Source organism: Ovis aries, chromosome 6, assembly GCF_016772045.2.
Source record: "Ovis aries strain OAR_USU_Benz2616 breed Rambouillet chromosome 6, ARS-UI_Ramb_v3.0, whole genome shotgun sequence".
NCBI lineage: Eukaryota > Metazoa > Chordata > Mammalia > Artiodactyla > Bovidae > Ovis > Ovis aries.
Genome location: NC_056059.1, coordinates 100,331,725 through 100,344,123, shown reverse-complemented (window position 1 = coordinate 100,344,123; position 12,399 = coordinate 100,331,725). Strand labels below are relative to the sequence as shown.

Sequence of the window (12,399 nt, the reverse complement as noted above, 5' to 3'; positions counted from 1 at the left end):
TATGTGTATTAGTGCTCCTGAATTCTGATAGCTACTAGCTGTCCCACTCTCCACATCTATGGTTGATTCTTCATGGCCATTAGAAAGCATATCTATGACGAGTTTATACTAACATGGAGAAGCATGTGCATAACACAAATTAATGAAAAAAACAGGTTACAGCATTCTGTGTATAGTATAAAAATATTTATTGTTAAAACATAACTTTTCACATTAAGAAAAGACAAATTTAAAGGAATTAAGTTTGTTTTAAAAAATTGTTAGACTCTCAGAACTTTATTTAAATGTACTGTAATGCCAGTATTTGAGTTAATTAATGAAATGCAGATGAAGTCTTACAAATATTCCCCTAGAATTCACTGTTTAAAATTATTAATGGAGAAAACGTCTTAGGAAAGAAATGGTTAATAAGGTTTTTGGTTGTAAATAATGAAACTTATAACCTTAGAGCCTTAGGGAACTTAAGAGATATTTAATCTAATCCTTTTATATTAAGAAACTTTCTACCAAAGATTAATGATTTACCTAAAATAATACTGTTAATGGCAAAATCAACATTTATCAGGTGTTCTGACTATTGGCATAATTTCTTTCAAATACACCATCATATCTCATAATTAAATTTGTAGCTTTATAAAAATATCATGTGTTTATATAGGAAAAAATATAAGAAGAAACTTCTTATAGTAGTCTGTACATTTATTTATTGCATATAAAATTGAAATTTTCTTTCTGTATTAAATTTTAAAGTACAACACAAGAGAAAACATATTTGCTAAATCTTACTTTTCCTAGATTGGAACAAGCAAAAGAGGCAGAATCCAAAGATGCCTTGAAAGATCTGGTTAATCTGATAACTTCCCTAACAACATATGGTGTCAATGAACTAAAACCAGCTGGTATTACCACAGGGGCACCCTTTTTATTGCCTGGATTTGCAGTACCTCAGCCTGCAGGCAAAGGTGAGTTTTCCCCCAACCCCCACCCCCACCCACCTGCCCCGTTCTGAGCCACTCAGAGAAATAAGGAAAGAATAAATGTATCCAACTGATTGCTCTTTATTTATGTTATTTATATAAAGGTAATATGCTGTTTTTCATTAAAGTTGGTGCTTTTTATGGTATAATTTCTTGAATGACATTGTCTTTAGCAGATAAAATACTTGAAAATAATATGAAAATATCATAAAAACAATGAAATTTATATTTTAGTATTTCATTTCAATATTCAAACAGTTTAATAATTCAAACATGCCTCTGCTGAATGTTGGCACCCCACACATTTCTGCTTTTTGTGCCTGGAATGCGAGTCACTCTCTCTATGCCCATCTCTGTAAGATGTATATAGAAAGCACAGGTGCAAACAGTTAGCATTTTCCTAAGGAAACCTAAGTACAGAGAAATTACATTACATACTTTCAGGTCAGAGAATACATTTTATAGTTCAGATTTCCTAGCTTTGGCTTTTCTCACCTAGTAACCTACTAAGAAAACTTATTGTATATTAATAACATTTAATTATGTAAGAGTGCAAGTTTTATAGTTTATGTAGTTTTTTTAATGCATACTAACCATTCTGAGCTTCCCTGGTGGCTCAGAGGTCGGGAGAGCTGGGTTCGATCCCTGGGTCGGAAACATCCCCTCGAGAAGGAAATGGCAACCCACTCTAGTATTCTTGCCTGGAGAATCCCATGGATGGAGGAGCCTGGTGGGCTACAGTCCACGGGGTCGCAAAGAGTCAGATACAACTGAGCAACTTCACTTTCCCATTCTGAAAGAATGTGAACCCACAGGCTTCTGATAGTTCTTTTTGCATTATTGTTACATACTAAATATTCAGTACTGTGGTGATATTTGCATGTAAAATTTAGCCAGAAAATATCATCATATCTGGTTATTTCAATTTCACAGCACATTATCTGTGTATTTTATAATGTAGAACCCAGCAGTTATAAATTCTTAAGCCTACGAGAATAAATAGATATACCAGAATACACTAAATTTAATTTACTGGAGAAAATTATATTGAAAAGTCATGACTTAAATTGAAGTTGTTGTACTTACTTCCATAAGATGTGCCCTCAGTTTATAGGTTATACAGAGCTTCTTAAATAAATAAAATCTAAAAGTATTTTACAGAGCTGTTCAATATTTTATTTAATATTAAGGAACAATATTAAATTAATGCTTCTAATTTATAGACTTGAGCTTAAATTTTCCACAGTTAACTCTTTCTGTGCATTCATCTAAACATAACTAAGTAATATAATTTTTCTTTTAGGTTTCATTATTTTATTTGGTTAATCAATCTGATTGTGACACTGAGATAATATTTAGTTACACAGTAGTATAATTTTGTAATGAGAGAATTAATGCAGCTAAATTAACCTTCCTCATATTTCTGCCTGATTTTTCTCATCTATAACAGAGATGATTCACATATAACCTAGCACCTCTAGGGATTATTTTGAGAATTCAGCGACATATGTCTATGAAAACAAGGTTAACTAGAAGGGACGTTGCCCTGAGTCAAAACTCAGGTTACCTATAAGTGGCATAACCTTTCTAAATATCAACTTCTTCAGAAACATTGATGTAATATTCAATAAAATGAATAGATCAAGCTAGATCATTTTGAGTTTCATCTATGACTTAAAATTATCTTTCTCATGGCTTGTTTAAACTCAAGGAGATACTAATGGTTTTATTTCACATAAAGAGATTATGAAATATGGGTTTTTTGCCAGCAGTATTGAAGTATAATTTGCATATATTAAAATGTTGGGTGTTGGGTTTGAGTTTAGGTAAATATTTGTGGTTGTGCAGTCACCACCATAATCATGATAGGGAATATCCCATCCATCTAAATCTGATGCTGGGAAAGATCGAAGGCAAGAGGAGAAGGGGAAGACAGAGGATGAGATGGTTGGATGGCATCACCGACTCTGTGGATATGAGTTTGAGTAAGCTCCTGGAGTTGGTGATGGATAGGGAAGCCTGGCGTGCTGCAGTCCATGGGGTCGCAAAGAGTCAGACACAACTGACTGAACTGATCCATCTGAAAGTTTCCTTGTTCCATTTTATATTCAGTCCCCTCTCATCACTCTTATCCTGGTAACCACTGATTTGCTTTGGTTTTGCTATTTCTAGAATTACGTAAACTAGACTCCTAAATTACGTAGTTTTGTGTATCTGGCTTTAGTATTTCTCCATGTTGCTGGATGTATCTGAAGTTCTTTTTTAATATTGGATAATATTTCATTGTTTAAATATCCTACAGTTGTTTATCCATTCACCAGTTGATGTTTATTTGACTATAATGAATAAAATATTAGGAACATTTGTATAAAACAAGTCTTTGTGTGGACATACATTTTCATTTCTTTGGGGTGGTAACCAAGCAGTGGAATTGCTGATTCATATGGTCAGTGTATATTTAACTTTATGAGAAACTGCCAAACTATTTTCTAAAGTGGCTGTACCATTGTGCATTCACATCAGCTCTGTAATGAGAATTTGTTTTATAGTCTCAAAACAGTTGGTGGTATTAACCTTAATTTTAGATATTTGAGTGTGTAATAGTATATGTTGGCTTTCTGTTTTGTTTTGCTTCGTTTTTTTTACTTTTTTCTAAATTATTACAAGCTTTTTTCATATTCCTATTTGCTGTCTGTGTCTCGACTTTGGTTCAGATCTCTGTGTCCAGTGTTTGATAGCTTTGTTGGTTTTATTGGAATTTTTAGAGTTCTTTAGATAGTCTGGATAAGTCCTAAGTATGTTCTCTTAATTTTGACATGCCTTTTCTTGGTAGTATCTTTGAAGACCGAAAGTTTTAAATTTGATGAAGTCCAGGTTAGCACTTTTGAATTATTTTATGGGTTTTGCCTCATATGTTAGAAATCTTATTTAACCCACATTCACAATTATCTTCTGGTTTCTTCTAGGAGTTTCACATTTTTAACCCTTATGTTAAAGTCTATGATACATTTTAAGTTAATTTTTGTATATGGCTGGAAGTAAGGTTTATTTGTTTTCCCAGTACAGATATGCGCATGTGCTAGGACTCTGTCGAAAAGATTGTATAGCTATATATTCTGGAAGTCTTTTCAATTCTGCTTTGCTAATGTGTCTGTCCTGAAGCCAATGCTGCTTCAGTTTTGATTCCCATATCTTTATAGTCTTGAAATGGAATCAATTTAAGTTGTCCAAGTTTGTTCTTTTAAAAATTATTTTGGCTATTCTAGGTCCTCTGAACTTCCACATAAATTTAGTAATCTTCCTATCGGTTATTGAAAACAGAAAAAGCCTGCTGAGATATTTATTGGGAAGTAGTAAATAAATATGGGGAGAATTGACATCTTAACAACATTGCATCATCCAATTCATGAGTATACAGCTTTCCACTTATTTGGGTCCTGGTATTTTCTCTCAATCAGTGTTTTATAAATGTCCACTGTAAAGAACTTTCCTTCTTGTTCTTAAATTTATTCCTAAATATTTTTTGATAATGTAAATAAAACTGTTTCTGTTACTTCATTTTGGATTGCGTGTTGTTAGTTTATAGAGGAGATGATGGTCTTTTCACAGGGATGGAAATGCGGAAATATGGTTGTGACAATGCTGTGTTTATGTAACATTGCTAGAATAAAGCAAGGATGGTCATTTACAAATTTTAACTCTTTGGCTTGGACTATTTGTAAGTTGGAGCTGTGTATATTCTGATATAGGTGATACTATTTATCTTACTTTTTGTCAATTATTTCTTCAGGCTACTTTGGGGCATGTTTTCTTCAACTTCACTGGTTTCCCTTTCATTATTTATGAAAAGAAAATTCCTGTTACCAAGGACGTTTTTTACCCATTCAGTGATAATTACTTTTAAAAGAGAAAACATGAATATATCTACCTTATGTTGCTCTATACGTGGATACAATTTAGCTACCTTATTTTTATTGCTGATTTTAGATCAAGTGAAACAATATAGAAATATAAAATTTAAAAGAAAAAAGTAAACTGAGTTATTAGTGAAGTTGGTAAATATATCTGTTTGTGTAAAAGCTTGAAAATGATTCCTGTTTCTATCTTACATAGTAGAAACTTTATAAACCTTTTTATCCTCACCAGCTGATAGATTTTTTTTTCTAAAGAAGAAAATTAAAGAAAAATGGAGTGGTCCTATTTAGTAACCACTCCATGGTGGTGTTTTCTTTACCTTAACTATGCTAGTAACATCTTTGCAAGGTGGTACTCTGCAATTCAGAGCTCTCTATAGCTTCCACATTTGTTCCTTAAACACAGAGTGTTTTAAATATATGTTTTAATAGAGAGTATGTCTCTTCATAAAAAAAGACGATACCTATCTTTTTCAGAACTCTTCTGTGACTTCACCGTTACAAATGTTTTCTCATAACACATCAATTCTCATGACATATTAGGCAATGTAAAAGGATAATGTATTTTTCCTTTTCTTCATTTTTGTTCACACTAGTAACCAGAGTGCCCTGCATTGTTCATCACGGGATTACTTTGAAGGGATTTTTATCTATGCTGGTTCTATCATGGGTGCAGATGAGGCCAGGGCTGATGTTCAGTTGGCTTGCAGGAGTAGAACCCTGAGGGCTGTTTACAGCCAGGCGCCATTTTGATTGGTCAGTCACATGTATCATTTGTTCACTATTTTCTGTCTTACACTTCCTAAACGTTTATTAGTTTCCTTCCTCTGGTAACAGCCCTATTGCCACCACCTTAGTTGAGGCTCTAGAGATCACTCACCTGGATTACCATAGGTGTCTTTTTTGTTTGTTAATAATTCACTCATTTGGCTGCATTGGGTCTTAATTGCACCATGTGGATCTTCATTAAGGCACACAGACTCTAGTTGTAGAGCCCATAGGCTCAGTAGTTGTGGAGCTCAGGCTTAGTTGTTCCATAGTATATGGAACCCTAGTTCCACAACCAGGGAATGAACCCATCTCCCCTGCATTGAAAGGTGGATTCTTAACCACTGGACCACCAGGGAGATCCCTTGTAAGTGTCTTTTTTTTTTTTGCCCTTTCAAATTTTATTTATTTATTTTTTATTTGAAGGATAATTGCTTTACAGCATGCACTGGTTTCTACCAAACATCAACATGAATCAGCCATAACTGGGACTCGATAACAACCTAGAGGGGTGAGATGGGGAAGGAGGTGGGAGAGATGTTCATATAGGTGTCTTGTTAACTGCTGACCTTTCCATTCATTTCTGTTCCTCAGCGCTATCCTCTCAGTGTTGCATGGAATCCTAACTCCTGTGACCTGGAATCTGAAAAACAATATTCAGTGTGTTTACTAAATGAGTGTCTACGTTTCTTTATTCTTGATTCATTTTGCATTTTGCTTATGCTTGTACCATTTAGACTCTTTTTTCAAACATAAACTTTTACATTTTACATTAGGTTCTGAATATAGGAAAGCTCTATTCTTTCTTGTATATACACTTACTCTTCTAAACCTTAGAATAATTCATATCTTTTGTTTCTGCTTGTATAGGCTTGAGCGTAATGAGACGGTGATTGTCATCTTTTATAATGATTTCCTTACTTTACTCTTATTTTAGTTATTTGTGTGCCAAATAGATTTTAATCTGTTAATGCAAATTTTGAAACTTATGCAGGATACATCTGTTTAATTAAATTATTAGAGCACATATGTGTCAATATTTAAGGGATTTTCCTATCTTATGTAGAGCAGCCTTTTTAATCATCCTTTAGATCTAAGTATTCCCCCTTCCCCAAATTAAATATTGTAGTAGTTTAATGGCTATGACAGTCCTAAATAACTACTCCTAATATCATAAGCATTTAAAGTAAACTTCAAATTTGTATGCCACCAGTTTTGGAACTATAACTAAGTCATTCGTTTAGATAATGTTTCCTGATAGAAAGCCATGTTATTAGATTCTGTTTAGTTTCATTGTATATGTGCTGCATGCTTAGTTGCTAAGCTGGGTCCGATTCTTTGTGACCCATGGACTGTGGCCCTCCAGGCTCCTCTGTCCACTGAATTCTCCAGGCAAGAATGCTACAGTGGGTAACCATTCCCTTCTCCAGGGGATCTTCTGACCCAGAGATCAAACCTGGGTCTCCTGCATTGCAGGCAGACTCTTTACTGTCTGAGCCACCAGGGAAGCCCATTGAGGTTAGTTGGTAATGTACCTTATCTTTTGTCAGTGACATCACTTAAAATTAGGTTTTAAAGAAAAAATCAGATAATGAAAATGAAACTTGAAAAGATCCAGTTTTTTCGCATTACATCAAGTTCATCTCCTTTAAACTCTTTTCTTAAAGCTGAGAATTGATATTGTCACATAGCCAAAAGATGCAAAATATTGATTAGTGGTATTCTTTAACCTTATTTATCACATGTAGTCAGATTTTTGCATTTGTATGTTCATCATTCTATCTAAGCTTGGTTTTTAACTACCTGCGTGTAATAAAAAGTTAGTGATATCCTCAATAAGAACAAGCATAAAATTAGTAAGGAACTGGAAATGAAGATTTGGCATTTGCCACACCTGGAATAAGGTTATATGTTATAAACAAACAAAGTTAAAAACCATATATAGACTGAAGAGATTTTTTAATCTTTGCCTTTTCAGATAATGTTCAAGCTACAGTGTCCTGGCAGTCTTTCTAACCCATTTGATTGTTTTTCCTAGCTCTGTGTTCATCCTCTTTCAAAAATCCAGCTTATTCTGTAAGGCATTGTGTTAATATTTTGATCACTCTTGCAAATGCTCTATATTCCTACCGGTTGTGAACCTGAGGACAATTTTTGTAGGCAAAGGCTTGTTTTCATTTGCCTTGCATACTTTGTATGTTAATTTCTTTATAAGTATTTTCAGTGATTTGCCTTATAAGAGCTATTGTATACATATTTTTTTTTCCAGTTGATGTGTTTGAAAATCAGGTATTTATAAATATAGCTAGTAGCTGGCCATAAATTGCTTTAACAAATGTATATGTAAGGAAATTGTACTTGTGGCTTGAAACAGTAAATTTCCATGTTAAAATTTATGAAAGCTGTAGTGTTGTAATTAAAAATGGAAGCTGGAACTCAAGGGTATTTTCCTCTCCTGTTTCCTGTTGCCATTCTTGCTTTTCTCTTCAGCCTAAAAGTCTTTTCAGATTGAGAGGTAACTGTCCTTATAGTCAAGGACAGTGTTACAGATAGTAAAAAGCAACACTCCTGCACATTTCCAAACTCTGAAGCCTAGGCCTATAATTTGCTTTATTCTTTTGAAAACCGTCTGATGTTTCAGTGTATACTCTTCTGGAATCAGAATATTGATAATACTGCATTAAAAGCTTAATCAGTATTACTCATTTTTAATTAAATGACTGAACTAATGAAGAAAAAGAAGACCTTTTGTGAAAACAGGAAGTGTTCTTAGCAAATAGATGATAAATGTTACAGTTCATCATCTGCTTAAATAGATTACTTTGCCATGATGAAAATATCATATAACACCTACTTTTGTGTTCTGGTTTTCTACTTTAGGTCACAGTGTGAGAAACATCCAGGCCTTTGCGGTTCTTCAGAATGCATTTTTAAAAGCAAAAACCAACTTCCTCGCCCACATCATTCTCGACGCCATCACAAATATTTACATGGCCGACAACGCCAACTATTTCATCCTTGAATCACAGCACACACTGTCACAGTTTGCAGAAAAAATTTCTAAACTCCCAGAAGTACAAAACAAGTACTTCGAGATGCTGGAGTTTGTTGTTTTTAGCTTAAATTATATCCCTTGTAAAGAACTTATTAGTGTTAGCATCCTCTTAAAGTCTAGCTCTTCTTACCACTGTAGCATTATTGCGATGAAAACACTTCTTAAGTTTACACGACATGACTACATATTTAAAGATGTGTTCAGGGAGGTCGGCCTTTTGGAGGTCATGGTAAACCTTTTGCACAAATATGCTGCCCTCTTGAAGGATCCAACTCAGGCACTAAATGAACAAGGTAAAGCATTTTCCCTATGTTTAATTTTATTTGGCAGAGGAGTTTGGGCAGGGTGTTTTGTTCATGTTTTGTCTTTCATTTGGTTATAGATTTGAATTACTTGATAATCTGCATAATTGTGACATCCTTGTGAATATTCCCCACAAGTTAAAATTTGTTCACTCAGCCTCTGTTAGGGAATTGGGGGAAGGCAGGGGAGGAGACAGAAATAAGTCATGGTGGAAGAGAATTTAAGGGAAAACTGAGAAAACCATTTATGATCCACATAATTAGTGTCTTCTACTTTGTTAGGGAATAACAAAAAGCTTCTAGAAACAATTGGAATGTTTAGGTGCCTCAAAATGTTTATTAATTATAGAGAGCACATTAATTTAGTATATCTTTTTAGTGATGTTTATGCACATATTTTTTAAGTACCTTAAATTTGATGTTTGTCCTTTCTGATAAAAGCGTAGTAGTGTCTGGCACTTAGTATTAAATGTATTGAATGAATTAAATTGAATAGACAGTACTACTTACAAACTTTTTTTTTCCTCTTTGGTGCATTAAAACCTAGCATTTTTCTTTGTTGACACTTCTTTGTTTAGGAAAGCGTCTGTGAGAAGGATACGATTTACTTTGTCATTTTCCCTTTTAATATTTTTTAGATAACTGTAGCTTTGTAGCCATACCAAAATAAAATCTATAAACATTGACTTTACTTTTGGTAGCTGGTAGTTTAGACATATGTGTCATTTTTTTAAAGGTTATATTGAGTCAGCCCAAAAGTTCGAGTTTTAACATCTTGTGGAAGAAACCAAACGAACTTTCTAGCCAACCCAATGCTGTGTCATTTGTATTCGTGGTAAAATTAATAGAAATACAATTTTAATTTGTTTTAAAGAACCTAAATCCAGAAAGAAATAAGCTGACAAGTTTTGTGATTCGGACCTTTGATTCTTTTTCCCAGGGGACTCAAGAAATAATAGTTCATTTGAAGACCAAAAACACCTGGCTTTGTTAGTCATGGAGACTTTGACAGTGCTTCTTCAAGGGTCAAACACAAATGCAGGTAATTAGAGAAGCTGCTTCTAGCAAGTGCACTGGTAAGATAGTACCTGTGGTTACGTCTTCTCTAATGATTCTTACTTCTGAGATGCTCTTGCCACTTAGAGAAAATTCTATTGATTCAGTGATGGTACTATCCCATCTGTAGACATGAAATACTTTTGACCTTCCTAAGTTTATGAATGATAAAATATATACTATTATTATTACTTCAAAATGTATTCTTATAGTTTTATTGCTTTTTATAATATGCCTTGTGTTATTTGTTTACTTATATAATGCAGACTCTTTGTCGGATAACTTTGCTTATTTAAATATTTTCCCAAAACATTTGCTTTGCATTGTGATTTTCTTAATTATTCAGTAATTCAAATCAGAGTATTATAATGTTACAACCTTAGGGAAATACTGAAAAGAATAAAACTTGCTTCTCTCAGGGGAAAAATGGATTTAGTAAATCTTTTGCTTTATCTTAGGGCTTCCCTGGTGGCTCAGACGGTAAAGCGTCTGTCCGCAATGCTGGAGACATGGGTTCGATCCCTGGGTCGGGAAGATCCCCTGGAGAAGGAAATGGCAACCCACTCCAGTACTCTTGCCTGGAAAATCCCATGGACAGAGGAGCCTGGTAGGCTACAGTCCATGGGGTCGCAAAGAGTTGGACACGACTGAGTGACTTTACTTTACTTTTGCTTTATCTTTAATCTCAACTTCTCCTTAATCCTTTTTTTACCTGTCACTAATGAACAGTCCATTGGAAGGACTGATGTTGAAGCTGAAACTCCAGTACTTTGGCCACCTGATGCGAAGAGCTGACTCATTTGAAAAGACCCTGATGCTGGGAAAGATTGAGGGCAGGAAGAGAAGGGGACGACAGAGGATGAGATGGTTGGACAGCATCACCAACTCAATGGATATGAGTTTGAGTAAACTCTGGGAGTTGGTGATGGACAGGGAGGCCTGGCGTGCTGCAGTCCATAGGGTGGCAAAGAGTTGGACACAACTGAGTGACTGAACTGAACTGAAATGAACAGTCCAACTGTATTTATAAAATATCCCTCCTGCTTTTTAACAAATAAAGCTAAGACAGTTTAAGATGAGCTATTATATTAGTGGCATATACGAGGTACTCTAAAAGCATAAAGGACAGAATGCTGTTACTTTGGAGGAAATACTAACTGATGATTTGGATCACTTGGTCTGTGTGTTTTTCTTATACTTGAAGATGGTGTTTGATGTAAGAACAGTATCATCTATGGTCAAAAGCATAGGCTATAGAACAGGGCTGTATAGACGTATATTCTGCTGGCTGCTTGCTGTCTCTATCACTGACCTGACACCTTACTCAACTTCTGCATGTCTCATTTGCTTATCTGTAAGCAGGTAAGCGATGAGGAGATTAAATAAGTCAATCTACATAAAGCCTTTGGAACAGTACAGCAACCAATGCTTTTTATTATAGAGTTAATTATTATTATTTTTTAATGAATAGGGGCTCAGCCACCTTTATTTATCTCTTTTTTAACATTTTTATTGGAGTACAGTTGATTTACAGTGTTATGAGTTTGTCATTTTTGTGTCCGCTAGCAACTTTAAACATGTGATTCCTTACAATTTTTTCTCACTGTAAGAATCACTTATTCCCTTTTTTCTTTCTACTGTTTTGGAAGCCTTGTTTTCAGTTTAAATCTCATTTGTTTGTATATTGTTCATCTAAAAGCCTTTTACTAAACTGATTTCAAGTAATTCTTGGTAAAGCCTCTGCATAAAAATACTGGTCATTTTGGTAACCACCTATGAAATTTCTGAATGGTTGAGATTTGGAGAAATTGGGCATGTGGAACGTATCAGGGCATTCTTACATAAAGGAAACCTAGAGAAAATTTGTATGTGCCTTTGCTGACATCCCACAGTTTTGTATTGTAATTGTAAATTTAAAAGGAGATTTTGTATTTTACTTTAAAAAATAAAATCGCTGGGTAGGTTTTATGTGCCTTCTTTTAAGTTACTCTTTCTACAAATGGATCAGATTTGAGTTCGTCTGACTTAGAATGTTTTAAGTTAACCTGTGTTGTTGTTTTGTCTCCCTCCTCCAAGGAATTTTTCGAGAATTTGGAGGCGCAAGATGTGCGCATAATATAGTGAGGTACCCACAGTGTCGGCAGCACGCCCTGATGATGATCCAGCAGTTGGTGCTCTCTCCCAATGGGGACGATGACATGGGCACGCTCCTGGGGCTGATGCACTCGGCCCCACCCACAGAGCTGCAGCTCAAGACCGACATCCTCAGAGTAAGTTTGAGAAGTGTGTTCTTTTTTTGGGGTGGGGTGGGGTATAGGGTACTTTTA

The 12,399-nt window shown here is 34.7% G+C and overlaps 1 protein-coding gene across 22 annotated transcripts in view; it reads left to right on the top strand.

Annotated features, from left to right (window-relative positions):
• Positions 1-12,399, top strand: part of WDFY3 (WD repeat and FYVE domain containing 3) — a 281,234-nt gene that overhangs the window by 125,829 nt on the left and 143,006 nt on the right. For all 22 annotated transcript variants that reach the window (XM_060417370.1, XM_060417369.1, XM_060417383.1 and 19 more), the window contains 4 exons: positions 796-962; positions 8,540-9,007; positions 9,957-10,058; positions 12,149-12,342. In XM_060417370.1, coding sequence (XP_060273353.1) covers positions 796-962; positions 8,540-9,007; positions 9,957-10,058; positions 12,149-12,342 — 931 coding nt within the window. The remainder of the gene's footprint in view (positions 1-795; positions 963-8,539; positions 9,008-9,956; positions 10,059-12,148; positions 12,343-12,399) is intronic.